Source organism: Aricia agestis, chromosome Z, assembly GCF_905147365.1.
Source record: "Aricia agestis chromosome Z, ilAriAges1.1, whole genome shotgun sequence".
NCBI classification, from domain to species: domain Eukaryota; kingdom Metazoa; phylum Arthropoda; class Insecta; order Lepidoptera; family Lycaenidae; genus Aricia; species Aricia agestis.
In genome coordinates this window covers 40695296-40714726 of record NC_056428.1, presented here as the reverse complement: position 1 = coordinate 40714726, position 19431 = coordinate 40695296, and the positions used below count along the sequence as shown (strand labels likewise).

General features: G+C 37.0%; 1 protein-coding gene across 1 annotated transcript in view; it reads right to left on the bottom strand.

The window, feature by feature from the left end:
* The window catches only part of LOC121739409 (mucin-5AC-like), a 42204-nt gene extending 23518 nt beyond the window's left edge, over positions 1 to 18686 (bottom strand). Inside the window, exon 1 of the mRNA XM_042131873.1 lies at positions 18560 to 18686. Coding sequence (XP_041987807.1) covers positions 18560 to 18579 — 20 coding nt within the window. The 5' untranslated portion in view covers positions 18580 to 18686. The remainder of the gene's footprint in view (positions 1 to 18559) is intronic.
* Positions 18687 to 19431: the final 745 nt, after the last annotated feature.

Sequence of the window (19431 nt, the reverse complement as noted above, 5' to 3'; positions counted from 1 at the left end):
TCCCGGGAATGGGAAGATTTTGTTCCGGAAAATCTAGAAACAACTACAGGAGGCATGTATTATATTTTCATCGTTTCTAAGTGACTCAGGCGTAGTTTTTAAGAACATACTATAGAGGCGCCTAACAGCCGAGACGAACAGCCTGTTCAAGGATATTTTCCCTTAGATTTTCTGTGAAAACGATCCTTATGGTAATTACATAAAGTTCCTTGCAAAGTTAAGTCTGAATGACACATGTTTCACTATGTATTCTGTAACGATGTCGCGACACGCACCGAATTACAACCAACCAGACACTACTTTGATTTTAGCTGGAAATGTTGCAGTGTTTAGCTTGAAAACGCTTAAAGCGTCGTGGGTTCTGCTCCAACGTTGGAAAAGTGTTCCAAGTTTGGTTAGGACAATGCAGGCTGATCACTTGATTGTCTTACAAGGAAGATGATCAAGCATCGGATGGGCATGCGAAAAGTCGGTCTTGCGCCTGATCTCTAGCCGCATGTGGTTTACTATCTGTCCCACAAGGCTACGAGAGTAATGGAAGATAATGCTCTTGTCTCGTCACAGTGTCAAAGTTCGGAACTCCGTGGCTTCAACTCCATGGTTTAATTAAGCCAGCCACCATCAATAAAACGGGTGTGGGAGATATCATAATTATAGTTTAGCTGGAAACGTTATAACTGTTTAGCTTGAAACAAACCTTATATATTGAAATACGAAAATTTTTAGCTTGAAATAACAATTTTTATAAATTCCCCTTATCCCCGGTGTGGGTGGCGCAAGGTTGCAGTTACCACATGCCAGCGATTCTCCGAGCAGAGAAACAACTTTTACCACAATGCCAGCGCTCAACGAGTTTCGTAAACGGGATTTTTTACATGTAAATATGACAACACGTCTCTCAGACAAACAATTGCAGTGCAGTACATCATTTGGTCAAGATGCAATCGATAGTTTCGACGGTGAAGTATGAATTTAGTAGGCATTGCAAGTTTAAGATTATATTGTAGACATGACAATATTCCATAACAAAATCTATCCTACGTCCTTTCCCGTCTCTCGAAGTGTCTCCATTCGAAGATCCTTTAAGTCGACTCGGTGCAGCCTCTTAAGTGTGGAAAGGTAACAGACTGACAAACATACTTGTTCTTAATTTTTAGAAAATTCTAAAAATAATAACACGTTATGTCTTTTAAGAGGCTTGAAGTGTACCCAACAGTCTACTTTTCTATTCATACGACGTTTAAGCACTTAAATTTAATAACAGGGCTGTCGAGATTACGTTATTTTTCTGTTAATTGGGTGAATTTCAACACAGCATAGTTAACCTGAATCAAGTTATTTGAACCACTTTTAAATTGACAATTGCACGCTCAATAAATGTTTAATAATTATTTAAATTTCGTCACAATGCACAATAATTACATAGTTGTGTGAACTTGGGACCGCACCCGCCGTCTATGCGCTTGTTATGTAAGCTATTTGGACTATTCTGTTGCTAAGTAGCTTGACTAAAACCGGATTAGCATTGTATTGCAGGTTATGACTCTACTTTCTTCGTTTGTGTTATTGGCAAGCATACAACTAGGACTAGGTATATTATGTGCGAATATACGTTCAACCAATTTGATTTCGAGAAAAATGTAAGTAAATCGTGCCTCGTTAATAAGAATTAAAATATTTTTTAACAAAGCGTTCCTATAATATTAATAAGATTTTACATAGTAAGTTTGTCTGTTTCAACTTTACGCCTAAACCGCTTACTTAAATCTAAGAATAAGTACTATATTTATAATTTAACAATAAAGTTGAATCTAATAAAAATTTTAGCATTCAGGATTGAACGGGTATATTACAAGTGGTACAAACGCTGGGAGCGCATATAACTATTAACTGGTAATGTCAAAGGTATACCTATTACCAATAGTTCAAACGGCAAAGTGAGTGGAGCTGCCAAGGTCACCTGATAGATACATCTATTGACTGTCACTATATCTCACATATATAAACTATGTTGCCTGGTACTTCGTCTGTTTATCGCATTCGCCTCCGTGGTCTAGTGGTACAGAGCGCGGCTCTTGACTCGGCGATCGTGGGGTCGATTCCCGCGTTGGAAACATATTGTTATTTCCAAGGTTGATTAGGATTTAGGACAATGCAGGCTGATCACCTGATTATCTGACACGTAAGATGATCCATGCGTCGGATGGGCATGTAAAAAGTCGGTCCTGCGCCTGATCTCTCGCCAGTCGTGTCGGTCTTCCGTCCCACTGGGTTATGAGAGTGAGGGAATAGAGAGTGCTCTTGTGTACTGCGCACACACTTTGGGCACTATAAAATTACTCTTGCGTAGCTGGCCTGGTTTCAATGAAACCGGCCACCGTCAACGAAACCGGTGTGGGAGCTATTATATGTTAATCGCGCGGTAGAGATTTTTTGAAATAAATGGCTGTATATTATTCTCAGTCGGAATGGCAGCGTAGAAAGCTGTCTATCAGAACTATCAGATAAGGGAGGTCACAAGAAAAATGTAATTAAACTTACTGAGACGAAACCAGAAAATCAAAGGTCCCATTTAAAAAAAAATTTAGAGTTTTGCACAAACTATGAGTAATGAAACTCCCACACAAATTCTGAAGATGATAGTTGCGTAACTTTGCTAATTGCTTTATAGGTTATAGTATAAATACATATTAAATGTCAATGGTTCTACGACTACCCTCGGCAACACGGCCGAAACGTCGAAAAAGGGTATGTACTCGTAGTAGCGTTGCTACTTGAATGGGTCGCGTTGGGTCCCGATTAAAAAGGTTAATTATAATGCAACGCGAAAGTTTAAAATGTTATGAATGATAACAATTTTAATTGAATCATATTGTTTATAGTTTACTGCATGAAATATTTTACTACTGTCTTTAGTTATCTTAATATTTATTTTGTTACTATTTGCAAGCGGATATACTGTACCTACTCTTTGTGTGGTTCTAGAAACTGAGATACCTTGTGCTATCAGTATACTTTGCATAATTACATGTGTGTCCCCTCTCATTGTGAATAATTGTAACGAAATTGATTAATAAAAAATTATTATTATTATTATTATTAATAAGTGCAAAATGCAAATGGCGCTACAATAAAGGCGATACCTCACTAAGCGACACTACGCGGCAGCGACGCGACACTTCACATTTCATAGGACTGATGTTTCGTATCACGTAGCGTCGCTGCCGCGTAGTGTGGCATGCCTCGTACGTTTTCTTACTAATAATTTTTGACCGTGATGGCTGTGGCTCATGGCTTAAGCCGGGGGTCGCGGGTATTAAATTTGTGTATTCTAATTTATATCTTAAATTAATGTGTAGTATATAATTGTTAAAAATATTTCCTTCATCTGGTACCATTACACAATTCTTCCAGGTACTTAGCACGGGGCCAGACTGACGTGGTGTAAAGCGTCCATATTATTATTATGATGTGTCGACTGTATGTCGTGTTGCTTGGCTGCCGCCTAGTCGCTAGTGCGGTCACGCCTTAAATGTCAATAAGTGCGAAATGCAAAATATGTCGTTATGATAACGTCACCGTCACATAATATGCTATGTTTTATTCATCCGTTATCTCATCGCGCCGAGAAAGGTCATCGGCAAGAAAGTGAAAACGCTACGTTGCGCGGAGATGAGCCTCCCCCCGCCCGCCTCGCCGCCCCGCCTTGGCATTACCAGACTATGATAGCCGGCCCCTAGACGATCAATGGTATTGTGAATATCGCGCTTAAATTTTATTTAACACTTTATTTGACTATTAGATTGAAGGCGCGCGATGTTCAATATCAACCCTAGACGGTCAATAATATTTCGCAATACGTGATAATAATAATAATAAAGCCTCGTTTATTCCTTTAGTAATATACACTTTTTACATGACGTGGTATGAGAAAACACCCATTATTGCAACTTGCAGCAGAAAGTCCTCATGGCATTCCTTGTATTTTGAAACAAAATTAAGGTGCCAATAATAGGATGACTACCTACGAGAGGTCTACGACTGAATAGCCCTATCTCCTAGAAAAATGTTATTTAATATGAAAACGACTAGATACACAGACGTTTTATCTTCAAAGTAAAGTAGTGTATGTACCTACTAAAATATTTGTGGTTGATCAGTGATCACGGATGTAAAACTAATTGCCTCAAGAAGGAAACAAATATTTTTTTTTATAGTATAAATAATTTTTGATAGAAACCATAGTCCAACTTCAATAAATGAAACAAAAAAAAGAAGATTAACCGTTTCTGATAACATTATTGTGTAAAAACAACGTTATTACATAACGAAAATGTTAGGAATGCCGACAAAAACGTTCGTTAGTGTTAAATTAATTAATGTTTAACAAAAAACCATTATGATGTTGGAATTCTTCACAATACGATACGAAGATTCGAATTCAAGATTACAACATTATTTTCGATGTCCGATTTGAGATAATATCGTTATGTTTGTTATTGGAAAAGTAAGATATTAAATTGAAGTTGATTCAAATACAAATAGTTTGCACTAGCACTAGATGTATGCGTAAAAAAATCAGTAGAAACCTCGCATTTTTGCGTAAGTAACAAATTATATCCTTCCTCGTGGTCTATGGAAATAGATCTATGCCAAAAAATAGAATCGGTTCAGGACTAAGACTCTATCAGGAGCTACATTTGGCTTTTAAAAAGGCCTTGAATCAAAATTTCGACCTTGAACAACGTCACTGTTAGGTTGCACCGTACGTTTTTATTACCGCTGTTTATATTTTGAGACCTTGTAATACTTTTGACAAACGAAATCTTGTAAATTTTCACATGTAATTAAATATATATGTAATTCATTAGCTATTCAAAAATGTTGTGTGCAACCAGATAATGGTGTCTCGGGTAAATATTGTGTGACCTCAACGTCAGTGACTGCGGGTTAACTTAAACAATAAGTAAACTTAAATTGAATGGTTAAAATAGGCCTATATCTAATCTCTTATATATAAAATTTTTAATTATTACAACTCGAGACTGACGGCGACCATTGTTTGTGCAACGGGATTGCATTGGGATTAGTGTCCGACCGAAGCTTCGGCTTCGGCGGCCGAAGCCTTCGGCCAAAAAAAACACCTTCGGCGAAACCTTCGGCTTTTTCGCTTTCGGCTTTCAGCTTTGCCGAAGGTCCGAACAACCGTCGAAATTGAACCAAAGACTGAGTGAGTCGTGAGAGAGCAACGGACCGGTCGTGTATGCGGAGGCCACTGGGAGTCACTGTCAAATACAATAAACAAACACTAACTTCTTAATAAATCATTTATTTTTTTATTAAGAAGTTAGTGTTTGTTTATTTTATTTTTTAGTTCAGTTTCGGTCTAGTCAGGTTAAATAAGGATTGATTGATTGGACTAATTATTGTTATTTGTGAAATAATAAAGAAATTATTATTTTTTACAATAGTACAGTCAATAAAGTAGTTGTAGAATGCGTGAGCGGGAACGTAAGAGATTTCTGCTGGAACTTATTCAGGGTGCTTAGGAACAAAACATACTAAAAGTCCTTAAGTTTAGGAGGTGAGCAGGAGTGAGGGCAGGGTGACAAAAGTCTAAATTTTTGGGTTTTGGCTTATAACTAAAATACGATGCTTTATAGCAAAAATGTTCTACAATTAAAAAAAACTTATTAAATTCTCTATAATTTTGATTCTATACACTTTTTTCGAATTCTCATCCGTTTTCGAACTACACGCTAAGAAAAAGTGTTTTATTTTTAAATGTTCCTTTCTAATTCTGATTGAATAATAGCTTTACCGCTTCTATGCTTCGTTCAGTAAGTGAGAGGGCTGTAAGCACATCCCCCCATCCCCTCATTACACCCCTTGACGCGGCAACGCACCAGTAGCACCCCTGGTGTTGCAGACGACGCAAGGCATTACGGTAACCAGCTTCCACCAGTTGGAACATACGCTAATTGTTAGCCTGCTTAGTTAAATGTATAAAAAACATTCGGGAATGGGCTGATCCCTCAAGAGTGTGGGTGGAAAAATGTAGGTAATTTCTTGACGCCAAGGACAATAGGCGGCTTACCAGCGCCTGAGGCTTCACTAAAATAATAATATATTTTGTCACTGCCCAGAGATTGTAGCAGCGGTTAATGTAGATGCCTGAGAGCAATTCTGAAATTTCCAGAGCGTATAGTTAAAAAAACGGATAAGAATTCGGAAAAAATATATAGAATCATAGTTATAGAGAATTGAATAAGCTTTTGTTTCGTTATAGAAATTTATTGCCACAACGCATCGTTTTTAAGGTATTAGCCAAAAACTATTTTCCCTCCGGCTCACCTCCTAGACGTCAGGACTTTTAGTATGTTTTGTCCCTAAGCACCCTGAATAAGTTCCAGTAGAAATCGCTTAGGTTCTCGCTCACGCACTCAATACCCTCCTTTGAGTCATTCCTTAACCAGACTACAAATAATTAATAAATAAATCGCAAAATCAGAAGCTTTTATTACTATCTCTAAATCGACTTCTATATGAAACAGTCAATATAGAGTAAAACCTTCAATATTGAAGTTTTGAAATAATTTTAATATTCATTGTAGCTTATAGACAATTTTGAACAAAATTAATTAATGAAAGTCGAGATTAAGATTATAAACGAAGGTTGTGACGATTGCCGATTTATCGGCTTCGGCTTCGGCCAAAAATAGACCTTCGGTCGGACACTAATTGGGATGGACGTTGTCATGGTGCTATACTTATTTACTATTTAGTCACTTTAATAAAACCGAGCATAATAAAATTTTGACCGAGCTTTGCTCGATATATATATATGTATCAAACTGAAAACTGCTTTAGTGACATTATGCGTTTTTGGGATATCTCATCAGAACACTTGGCTATGTCGAATATTCAAGCGTAGAAGTAGTTATATCGTACTCTTTACCTACTGCGCGGCATAATATGCCAGCTCTGATTTGCCGTTCGCGTGGAACCCATGTTTTTTTCCTTTTTTTTTTAAATCGATAACGTACTTATGCGCTATGATTTTGTTTTGTATTATGTTTATTTTCTTTTTTTTTTTTTGTAAATATTTGGTTAAGAATTCGGTATGTAAAGTTGTACATGGTATATGGATATCGAAGTATGAGCACATGATATCTCGCCTGAGCGCCCGCAACTGTGTTACAACACTCACCTACATCAGCTGACACACTGATCGCTTCATATCATATTATAATAACTACACATACTTGAGTAAAAATCGTAAGCTAATGGAACAAGAAGAGAATGAAGATGATTTGCAAAAAAGCTAAAACATGTATCTAATTTAGGGCAAAATACCCCATGGCACTTGGCAGTCATTCCGTCATTGGCTTAGATTTTTTCCAATAGGATTTTTTGGAGCTTAAACTTTTAAAGTCAATAATTGGTTGTTTTACTCTAAATACAACATAAACCGCTGGATCTTGATGAAATTAGTTATGGACATACGTTGACACTCTGTATTACATATAAAGCTTTTCATCCCGAAAAATGTAATGCTTTCATCGATTTCATCTCTACGCAAATTCGTTTCTGCGAGTTGTTGACAACATTTAGTTGTCTAGTCAAGTGATGACACTTTTGGGTGTCAGCCAGATGACGTGGTAGTGAAGTGTCATGTATAATGCAGTGTCGCTGTCGCAATGGGTCATGACCCGTCGCCCTTGACACGCGCCTAGTGTCACTCTGACGCTGTCACTACTTGGTGTCTATTTGAATATCGAAAGTAATAAACTCTTTCGTCACACGATTACAATGCTAAATAAAGCTTGCTTTATTTGCTACGAATAATAAAAATTTATTTGTGTATAAATTCGTTTGTCGCACAAGACCCGTACATTTTTTAGGGTTCCGTACCTCAAAAGGAAAAAACGGAACCCTTATAGGATCACTTTGTTGTCCGTCTGTCCGTCCGTCCGTCTGTCAAGACCCTTTTTCTCAGGAACGCGTGGAGGTATGAAGCTGAAATTTATATCAATTACTCAAGTCTACTGTCCCTTGAAGCTGTGAAAAAATCAAACTTCTAAGCCAACGCAATCAAAAGATACAGCCGTTTATGCCGCAAATTTTCGACACTTGCAAGGGAATCAAAACCTACAGGGTGCTTCCCGTGAACTCAGAATCTTGAAATTTGGTACGAAGCAACGTCTTATAGCATAGATAAAGGAAAAATTACGAAAACCATAAATTTTTAGTTACATCACATAATATATTTTTTTTTAATAATTTTAAACTTACTACCCATTTCCTCATAAACGCGTAGAGGTATTAAATTGAAATTCATACCAAATACTCAAGTCTATAATACCTTTAAGCTGTAACAAAATCAAACTTCTATGTCAACGCAATCAAAAGAAACAGCAATTTAAGCTGCATATTTTGAAACTCGCAAGTACTCGCAAGGGAATCAAAACCTAAAGGGTACTTCCAGTCGACCTAGAATCTTGAAATTTGGCATGAAGCAACGTTTTATAGCACACATAAAGGAAAAATTCCGAAAACCTTAAATTTTTAGTTACATTACAAAATATATATTTTTTAATAAATATAAACTTATTACTTTTTTCCTCATGAACGCGTAGAGCTATCAAGTTGAAATTCATATCAAATACTTAGATCTAATTGCCTTTAACCCGTGAAAAAAAAAAAATTCTAAGTCAACGCAAAAACGCAAAACGCAAAAGTACAACCATTGATACCGCATATTTTGAAACTCGCAACTACACGCAAGGGAATTAAAACCTAAAGACCACTTCCCGTTGACATAGAATCTCGAAATTTGGTAAGAAGCAATAGCTTACAGCACAGGTAACAGAAAAATTCCGAAAAGCTTAAAATTTTAAGTAGTTATACCACCAAAAAAATTGTGATTGTAAACATAATTGTAGTTACAGCAATGACCGCGAGTTATTATACTATTCAATATAGATTTTAGAATGAATCCCCAAAATGGAATTTCCACATATTTTTCATCCATAAACATGTTTCCGTTAATAAACAGTAGCACTACACGAAGTTGTACAACTATTGATAACGTTTTTTCGAACTTCAATGTTCAATGTGGTACTATTCATAACTTTTTCAGTCACCATTTACAGGTCTGGTTCAAATTTAATACTTAATTAATATTTTTGAACCAGATTTCTAAATAGTGACTAAAAAACTTAGTAAATAAATAACTTTAATAAAAGAACTTTCGCAAGTCTGCTGCAAGGCTAGTATAAGTGTTTCAGTTATATTATAGATAAATGATATGTGTTAATATAAAATAAAGGATTACTTAAACGATAAAGAGATCTTTGTCTTAAATTTATGCTCCTCCATCTTTCCCCATTGTAATGTTATGAATTTCATTTTGCAATAAAAATACCATAGTTATGACTCGATTGTCGTAATGAACGAACTTTGTAAACCTTGCAGGTTTGTACGGAACCCTCGGTGCGCGAGTCCGACTCGCACTTGGCCGGTTTTTTGTGTACTAGAAACTAATATTCTAGTACTCAAAGTATTATGCGAATTAGATTACTATCAAGTATTATACTAATCTAAATCGGTTACATTAGATCGAAGTTTGAAACTAAGGTATCTAACTTGGCGATGGCCTGCGTCAATACCATAATTTTTTGATTTTGCATTTTTAAATAATTTGAGGGCATCTTGTCTAACTACCCATGTTCCTTCCATCAGATACAGCAACAGAATTGGCAAACGATGTGCCCGATAGTCGGAGTCAATGCCGCGCGGTGGGAAACGGACACAATCACAATAATTACCACTAACGACACATAAATTCATGTTAGTTGTGGTCTGACAAGGTTTATGGCTTTGTTGATCAAATCTGAGCTTAATGGGCGCGCTCAGTGGCGCCACTAGCAGCCACATTCTGGTAAGCACTGGTGTTTCTGAAGCACGAAGACTGAGGTTACAGCAGCAAATTGTATGCTTGGCGATAAATCGTTTCAATCTATATGGTAGTATAAATTGGTTTCAAATCAAATGTAAGAAACCCTCATGAGTCATGAGAAACCAGTTCATATGCAGTCAATTTGTGACGAATCGAATCTACGCAAATGAATACTTCTAATATTTCTACTCTTTATATTTATTTATTATTATGAGTATAAAATGTTATTGTTTGCTAACATCTGATGACATCATCTGAATAACTGAGAAATGGAAAGTGTAAGAACATGGCGAACATCACGCGTTCGGCTTTCTTTATAAATTGTTATGGAATTGTAATTGTAAATAGTTATGCAAGCTGTAACATTTGCCAGTCGCCCGCACGCATATGCCGATATTGAAAGCGAAAGTACAACTATGTACTACATGACTGCAAATGCACTTTATTAGACTGCGAAATTTGGGGGGAAGTACTACACTTTTACTACAAATAAATACTAAATATAGATAACAATATCATTAGGCGTACCTAATGATATAATCCGCAGTACGTATACTGCGGATATACTCGGTGACTTTGCGGTGTACTTAGGTGGCAGCAATTTCAAAATGTATAAAGAATCTTCTTCCTAGGCAAGACTTTAAGAGGCGTAATGAAAACAAATATCGGACTTCGATGTAATATTACTCTCATTAATACTGAACTAATGAAACCGAACACAAATGATCAGTGGTTTAAGCCCTAGAGCAAATTTGCATTATGTAACTTGGATATATCCATACTGATATTATAAACGCGAAAGTGTTTCTGTTTGTCTGTCCGTCTGTCGGTTAACTCTTCACGCCCGAACCGCTGAACAGATTTTGGTGAAATTTGGTGGTACCTAGATACTTTGAGTCCCGGGAAAGGACTGGACCGTGGACTATTCTTAAAGAGTTAATTCTAACCAATTAAGAAATTAAACATTTCTCATTGCAATTCACACAAACTTGGAGAACATAACCCTGGCGTAGTCAGGTTTTAGTAAGCACATCAAATAAACCAACGGCGCAAGCGGCGGTCACAAACGAAGACGTGAGTGGAAGAACACAATAACTAACAGTAAAAATTGCCTTTTTTGTATAAATGGAGGCTTTAGGGCCGGAAAAATTATTAAAACAAAAAAACTGTACATTATATACGTAGCCAGATATATTAACCAGGTGGTGAAGTAGATAGGTTACAAGGTTTGTTCAAATTATAAAGGGAACAAATGAGTAAATGTCCGCATGTTACTGAATGTTAGTTATCGTGTTCTTCCACTCACGTCTTCACAAGAGATGTAACGGGTGCGGTTCTCGCGGTGGATTTCTCTGACGAAGGCGAAAGCGAAGGTCAAGTGAAGACGATACCGGTCTGCCGGGCCGGATCTAGGCTCCGGATCGTCCAACACTTGCAAGTGTTTTCTTCTTGATGACAAAAGCACATTAAATTTTCTCGTACGGTAAGAAGATACTGTGGAGATCTACATTTACAACTTTTTCCTAAGCTGTATGTATGTAATAATAAATTAAATAATGTTTATCATAGCGCAAGTGAGACATGAAGCAAACGCAGACGGACGCAGACTCAACTGGTTTGTATGTATTTCTATGAAATATCCTCCGCAGCTAGCGACACGAAGCTAGGGACACTTATTCATAGAAATACATAGAAAACATTAGTGTCGCGACGACACATCTGCTGCAACTTCATGTAGCCGGCTTCCAACTTGTACCTTATCGGTCGATTCAGACCGCAACGCGACGAGGCGAGGCGCGGCGCGGCAGAAATTTGTATGGATTTGACAGATTTCAAGTGCGTGAGACGTCTTACGAATCTGTCAAATCCATATAAATTTAGAAATGCATCTACAGTTCGACAAGGTTTATTTGAACGTGGGTGACATTGTCGGCAGCGCTGCTGGTAAAGGAGAACTGTCAAACACATGGTCAAAGATGACGTTTTTCTATGATAGAAGCGTTTAGTTCCTTTTCTCGTCACGTTCAAATAAAGCCTGGTCGAACTGTACGCGTCGCGTGGCGGTCTGAGATCTGAATCAACCGTAGCGAGCGCGTTGAAGTCTAACGTACGCGGGCAACACTCTCACACATTACGGTGTATAACGCGCCACCTTTACATATCACATCCAGTTAGAAAGTAAATATCGATAGTTTTAAACACTTTGTGGTGCTAAGTTTGTCGAGCACGTGGTAACTCCGGCCGTCACGGAGACATTACCTAACGCTCTTTCACCGAAACTGTATCGGAGAAATTTTGGACATTTGTAATTTATATTCGGACCACATCGCAGACACGTGTCCTTCACACGGCAGAAGCGAAAATGTTTATGTTATCGTGTAACTATAATAGAGATGAACGCTTTCACTGATAAATCTAATTAATTATCAACTACGGCTGCGCAACCGCAATATTAGCTACCATTCAGAGTGACTTTTGTCTATACACCAGTAAGATGTCTAGGAGTTACTGATTCGACACGTCACAGTCATACAGTTTTGAGACCTATGTGTTCTAGAGATCGAGATGTCTTTAAATAGTCGTCTAAATAGTTTTATCACAGAGTTAGCTTATCAGCTCAAGAGTTAAAATCCTTACATAATATTATAAATGCGAAAGTGTGTCTGTCTGTTACCTTCACGCCCAAACCGCTGAAATTTGGTATGGAGATATTTTGAGTCTTGAGAAAGGACATAGGATACTTTTTGTCCCGGAAAAATGTACGGTTCCCGCGCGATAAACGAATTTCGGCGCAACGGAGTTGTGGAACTCACCGAACACAAAGTGAGGGATGATGCGCGCCGTTGCACAACATCAATCCGGAACAGGCAGACGTCTCACGTCGCCAACCTTTATGTAACTCAGATAAATATTTTAATCTTTACGCATATTTTAATAAGTTGCGTAAGCGCGCGTAAGGCCGACCCGGCATTGTTAGAGCGTTGGGAAACAGATCCTGTTGTGAACCACTCAAATAAATTAGAGAACCACTCACATAATTATGTAACGAGATCGAGTTATCGAATAGATAAGCTCTATATTTTGAGTATTATATTTATACAGAATATTTAGGGTGTATATGTGTCCCCTATATAGAGTTAACTCTGAGAGCAGAAGCGCTGAAAGAACAATTTTTTGTGATTTCTATGGGCAGCCCCCCAGCGTCATAGATTTACCCATATTAAAGTTTAAAAAAGTTCACTGCGAAAGTACCAGTGCTGAGCTGGTACTTTCGCAGTGAACTATATAATATAAGGATTAAGGAACTAGTTTTGTTACACCCTGTATACAGATAAAAACTAAATAAAGAACCGGTTTGTTGGAGCACGCCATTTTCCGATTGAAATCAGCTTTTTGCGTAAAGGAAACTTGGAATGGCATTTGATAGGAAAAATATTGTAATTCGAAGGCCGCGGCGCTCGTGACGAGAACAGCCGCGGCCGACCAGCTCTATATATTACTCGCTCCATGTCCTTTCTACACTATCACACGTTATAATGTGAAATAATGAATATAAAGTTAAAGGTGTTCCCTCACTGGGAGCATTCGCTTGTAATGTAACGATACATAGTCGAACATTACAATGCGCACCTTGTAATGATACAGTGCATAATATCTTGATACAACTTGTAACATAAACTAGCTATGGAATGCTCAAAGTAGAATGTTACATTACACGCGAATGCTCGTCAGTCAAGGAGATAGTATTGTAATGTGATGCTCAAAGGGGAATCTTTAATGTTACATTACACGTGTAATGTAATACTAAAAAACGAACATATAATGTTACAATACAAGTAAATGCTCGCGGTGAGTTCTTAGGTCATCATATAACTTTTTAGGTCCTCCCTTAAGATGATAAAAAGTAAGGGTCAATTCAGACCGCAACGCGACTCGTAGATGTATTTTTAAATTTGTATGGATTTGACAGATTTTAATTGCATGAGACGTCATGCAAGATTCAATATTTCAATTCAATATCAAATTAAGAAATGCATCTACACGTCGCTTTGCGGTCTGAATTGAGTGTAACAAAGCTAGTGACGATAAATAAATAAGAACACTTTACATGATATTAGGTTCTGAATTAAAAACAATCGTTCTGTCCCTTCGGGAGTTATGGTGTGTAAATATTGGTCACAACTATATCTCGCACTATCCATCCAGAGTTAAAGTTATATCGCATCATTTATTATTTAGGCAGCGTCCATAAATTACATTGGACGTTTATGACGATAAAAGACCGACTACCCGACCGAAATTAGCCTCCAGAAAATTATGGGAGTTTTACTGAGAACCCTTAACGTGAGATTTTTATACCACCTTCCCCTAAGTACCTCGCGTACTTTTTGAACGCCCCCTCACAGTTAATCGTCTAATGTAGTATACTCGGTGACACAGTATACACTTCCGATTATGACAGCGATTACGACATAAGCCCATAAAATACTAATTACTTAATTATCAATTATTTAAATCGGCCCATAAAATACATAACATTCCGTGGACTCATTTTCGTGGACTACTGATTGTCCATTATTATTATTTAATTCAGATACCTTATCACCTGTTATGCGCATAATTATGAAGTTTTATGTGTTTATTCCTGTATTTTTGTTTTTAATCTAAAAATTACGTTGTGGTTTACCAAATAGGACACAATCCTGAATCGCACTACTAAAGTTTGTTTGAAAGGTTGTGGTTTTAAGAGTTGTTATTTCAACGTCTGAAATGACAACATTTCGCTCGGTTGGATTATCTTCCTTTGATGCTCTCAAGCATATTTTCACGGTGTTTAATATGGCAAAAATATGTTTGCAAGCACAACTAATATATACTTACATTTTAGAAAGAACTAAAGGTCAGGTATTATAAACAAATAACAAAACACTTTCAGATATGGTAAGGCCACGTGGACGTTTATAATAATTTATCTTATAAATGGCAGTGAAAACAATTATGTAATAACATTTCGATATTAATAGAATAATATAATACCTGGCCTTACTAAGAATATCTTTCCATAGATGACACAAAGCATAGGGGTCCAATTAACATTTTCTTTTAAACTTCAACTACGAAATTAACTTGGTTAAATACCCAGGTCTACTGATAAATAGTTAACTAGATTTTAATTGTGCTTCTTCATTATTTACTTAAATTCTTAAACCTGTAAATAAACAAAGAACCTAATATTTACGTAAGTACAAATGAAACTAAATAACTGCCCAAATAAAGTCACGAACAACATAAACACTGGCCCTTTGTAAATACGTTTTTTGTTCGGAAGTTTTGGTCTGGATGAAATGTGTCAGGGAACCGTTAGCGGTGAGGAGTTATGGAGTAACGGAACGGACACACCGGCGGAATATTAATCGCCAATACGCACAGGTCATACAATTACAGTATATAATTAAACTAATATGCCTTACTAGCTATTGTGTGTGGCTTCGATTGTACACAATACACATAATATTATATCCACTGAAGATTATTACTGAGTACATTAAATTAATATTTGATTGAGCAATTTCAAATTTTTATTAAAATCATGAATTGAAACGGATGGACCAACGCAGACAAAGTAGTAACTTTATCGGAAAAAGTAGCCTATATTTTAATCTATAACCTAAAGTATCATAACAAAATATTTAATTAATGTCTGTTAAGTCGATTTTTTTGCGAGAAGTAACAAACAACACGTACTACTGGTATTATATAAAAATCTCTGCTAATCATAATCAAAGAGGAAAAGTTTGTTTCTTAAAATTTCTAAATATAGTGTTGAAACTACAGGAAAAGTTGCAGTACTTGAATGTCATGTCAAAGTTTATAATGCTCCCAGCGTGCGCATGCGCCGACCGAGCTTTCATATTGCGGAATACTTACACACACAACATTATGTCTGCGTTGGTCCATCCGTTTCAATACATGATTTTAATAAAAAATTGAAATTTCTCAATCAAATATTCATTTAATGGCATTCGCCATCATATTTTTTTGTATTTGACTACGTGACATTTAAATTGAATGCATTTAAATTGAGTCTTAGCTTTGTTTATTTAGATCGAAATTAAAGCTAGAAGTTAAGTAAATCTTTAATAAAAAAAACCCCCGCCAAACAACTTTAAAAAGTAATGAAATAATATTTACTGACTTTAAAGTGACATTTTAGTCCATAATAATATTGTTGTCACGATGTGTCGAGGGACGGCCAACAGCGACTTTTGCATTTTATATCGCCAAGTCACTGATTGTCTCGATTCGATTCGCTGTGAACTGAGCCTTAAACTATAATGTAATGTGAAATCAAATATCTACATTAGCGGTCCTCCGACATATTGATTCTATATCCTATTGATTGCCAGGTGATGCTGCAGCGCCAGGTCAACTTTCCATTAATGTGTATATATAGAGTGGTCAGTTTGTAACAAAAATAAGTGATAATACTTTAGGGTGTGTACGTGTTCCTTGTAGACGACACCCTGTATTTATAATTATTCATAAATGTCACGAACTATAATGCAAAATATAAAGCCCACCAAACGACTGCAAGTTGCTAATCAGCCCTTCACGAATCAGATGAACCCCGATTTTCCAGCACTGAGCAGGCTGATGATGATGAACTATAGCTAAGAACACTCTCGATCATGTCAGCTTTCAAACAAAAAATACTAGACCAAAATCGGTCTACCCGTTTCGATGCTACGATGCCACAGACAGACGGACAGACAAACAGACAAGTCAAACTTATAACACCCCTCTTCTTTGTCGGGGGTTAAAATAATCGAGAATAGAAGAAAGAGGCAACTTTAAAAGTATCAAGCGAAGGATGATTGGCGTTGTAATTTCTTTTGAGTTGGCGACTACAATTTTTTTATAATACGCTGTGTCTTTACAACATGACTCAGTGATCAGTCTTCACGATACCATACGAACTTAGTATACAAGGCAGATTAAAATTTTACCTATATCTTTTAACTTCTAAACATGGAGCGATTTTATTGTGTTATGCGCGTTACATTTCGCGTCGTATCCCACGGTATTAACAAACAACGCAACCTCGTCAGTAAGTAGCAACGTATAGCTATTTGAAGACAAACAGTAATTATACATTTCGCAAGGCATTAACGCGACATTAGTGTCACATATTTGTGTCGGCGACACCTGTAATGTGTCCACTTCCTGCCTAATAACGTGGATAATTGAAGACGTAAGAGGATGAAATGGGTAACTAGCAATATAAACATTTTCGTTTATTGAATAAATGGGGGATTTAGGACTGTTATAATAATTTGAAATAAAAAAAATTGGCTTAGTGCCAGATATATTAGCAAGATGCAGAAGTAGGCAACCCATAAGGTTTGTTCAAATTAAAAGGAGAAAAATTAGTAATTGTTTATGTTATCAAATGTAAGTTGTCCACTTCGTCCAGTTGCGTCTTCAATTAACAACAACTCCCGCGGCAGTCGGTTAACGCGAGATGCGTTACAGCATCGCTTGTGAAAGACGCACATACACTGTACATCATGTGAATAAATCAATCGAGTTGTTACGTGTACTCAATTTTGGTGTTACAAAATGTTTTATTTTCCCATTAGATGAACAAACAGCTCGATCATTCACTAAAGCTCTTAGTGAGTGATCTCAGACTGTTCATTGAGTGATTGTTTTCTTGGATACTTGCAACACTAACGTTTAATTTTGTGTTGAGAAATGAGACGCATTAATAATCAAATGCAAGATGGATAATTATTAAGAACAAACCACGAGCTTTACACGTCAGTCGCTGTTTTAAGAGGCATAATTGCAGTGGCATGCATTTGCTCTTAAAAGAACATTGCTGAGCTAAGCTCGAAAAACAAAAAAAAACAACGCGATGGATTGATTTCATTGCTCCAATGAGCACAATATTGTTGTATGTTTTTCTAATGTGCACAACGTTGATTGAATGTACACTATGTGCTCAGATGTACACAATGTGCACAAATGTGTACAACGCAAGGCAATAGAAAGTATTTAGGGCGAGTGGTCGGGAAAATTGCGAGAGCTTCCCTACGATGAAAGTTTAGAGACTCTGTGGTCGGAATTCGCTGACGAGAATACCACAAACGTTTTTCAAATACGCCATTGACATAAAAGCAATCGAGATCTCTATAGAATATTTTACTAAACATTGTGGCACGAAAAAGATTTTTGTCTTTTGAAAAAATAGTTCGGGGTTCCTAAATACGCCACTGATTCGGGACCTGGCGAAGATGAGCCAAGGGCGGCGTTACGTAACGCTCACCACGCACACACATCGAAAGTCACTCCGACTGGTTTCTAAGCTAAATCGTTTTTTATTCTTACGATTATATTGGCCGTTAGAAAGTGATCGTTTTATTACGGCACTATGTTCAGATTCAGTTTCATTTCAATGTAAACAATAACACTGACAAAGAATAATGCTATTCAATTACTGCGCTTTATAAATTCAAGTTTTTAATTTGTTCAAATTTATTATCGTTTAGATGAAATTGCATCTGAATTCTGGACACCGATAATCATAATACTCACAGGGCGATTCTGGCGTCCATGTTTAGGCGGCTGTAGGGCGGCGGTAGGGCGCGCTTTGGGCGCTGAGGGCGGGTGCGGGGTTTGCGCGGCGCGGGGTGGGGCGGGGGAGGCGACGTGACGCCGCGTGCAGCCGTCGGCGACTAACCTCGCCGCCGCGCGTGCGCCTCGTATTTATACCCCCGGTCGCCTGCGCCCGCGCATACCCCGCGCCACCCTCCACCGCCCTTAATAGAGTGCTAAAAAATAAAAATAAAACATTAATTTACTGAAAACTATGACCCGGTGAACTTCGTCTCTTTCCTCCTAAACCTTCCCTGGACTTCCGTTAATTTCAAGACTAGAGCCAAATCGGTTCAGCCGTTCTCAAATTTTTGCGAGACTAACAAAATTTTTAAAATATATATTCTTTAAATATTCTTTATAAAGATGGGTAATCTATAGGAGAAATTGCAGAAAATTGGTTTTCCATTAACTATATTTTCTTATGACTCCATTCATCTTATGTCAATTCTGCAGTCAAAATGCACAAACTATACTACCTATCTGCTGTTTTAAATATACCTACGGTCGATATCGATGCGACTAAGTACAAATATTTAACAATTAATAATATGATGTTGTGTGGCTTATGGCTATCAATATTTTATCAGAGTATACACTATACAGTGGTCTATAATCTTGGGTTGGTGTTTGAAGCCAGTCATGCAGATGTAGCAGGATTAAATCTAGCTTGAATATTAAAGCTACTTCGTTTAATACAGAAAGAGAAGTTACTTGTGTCTATTTTAAGATGAAATTTGTAGTTTGTACCCAGGATTCACGAAAACGACCAATGAAAAGATTTTACAGTGTGAATCAAATCTAAGTAATTT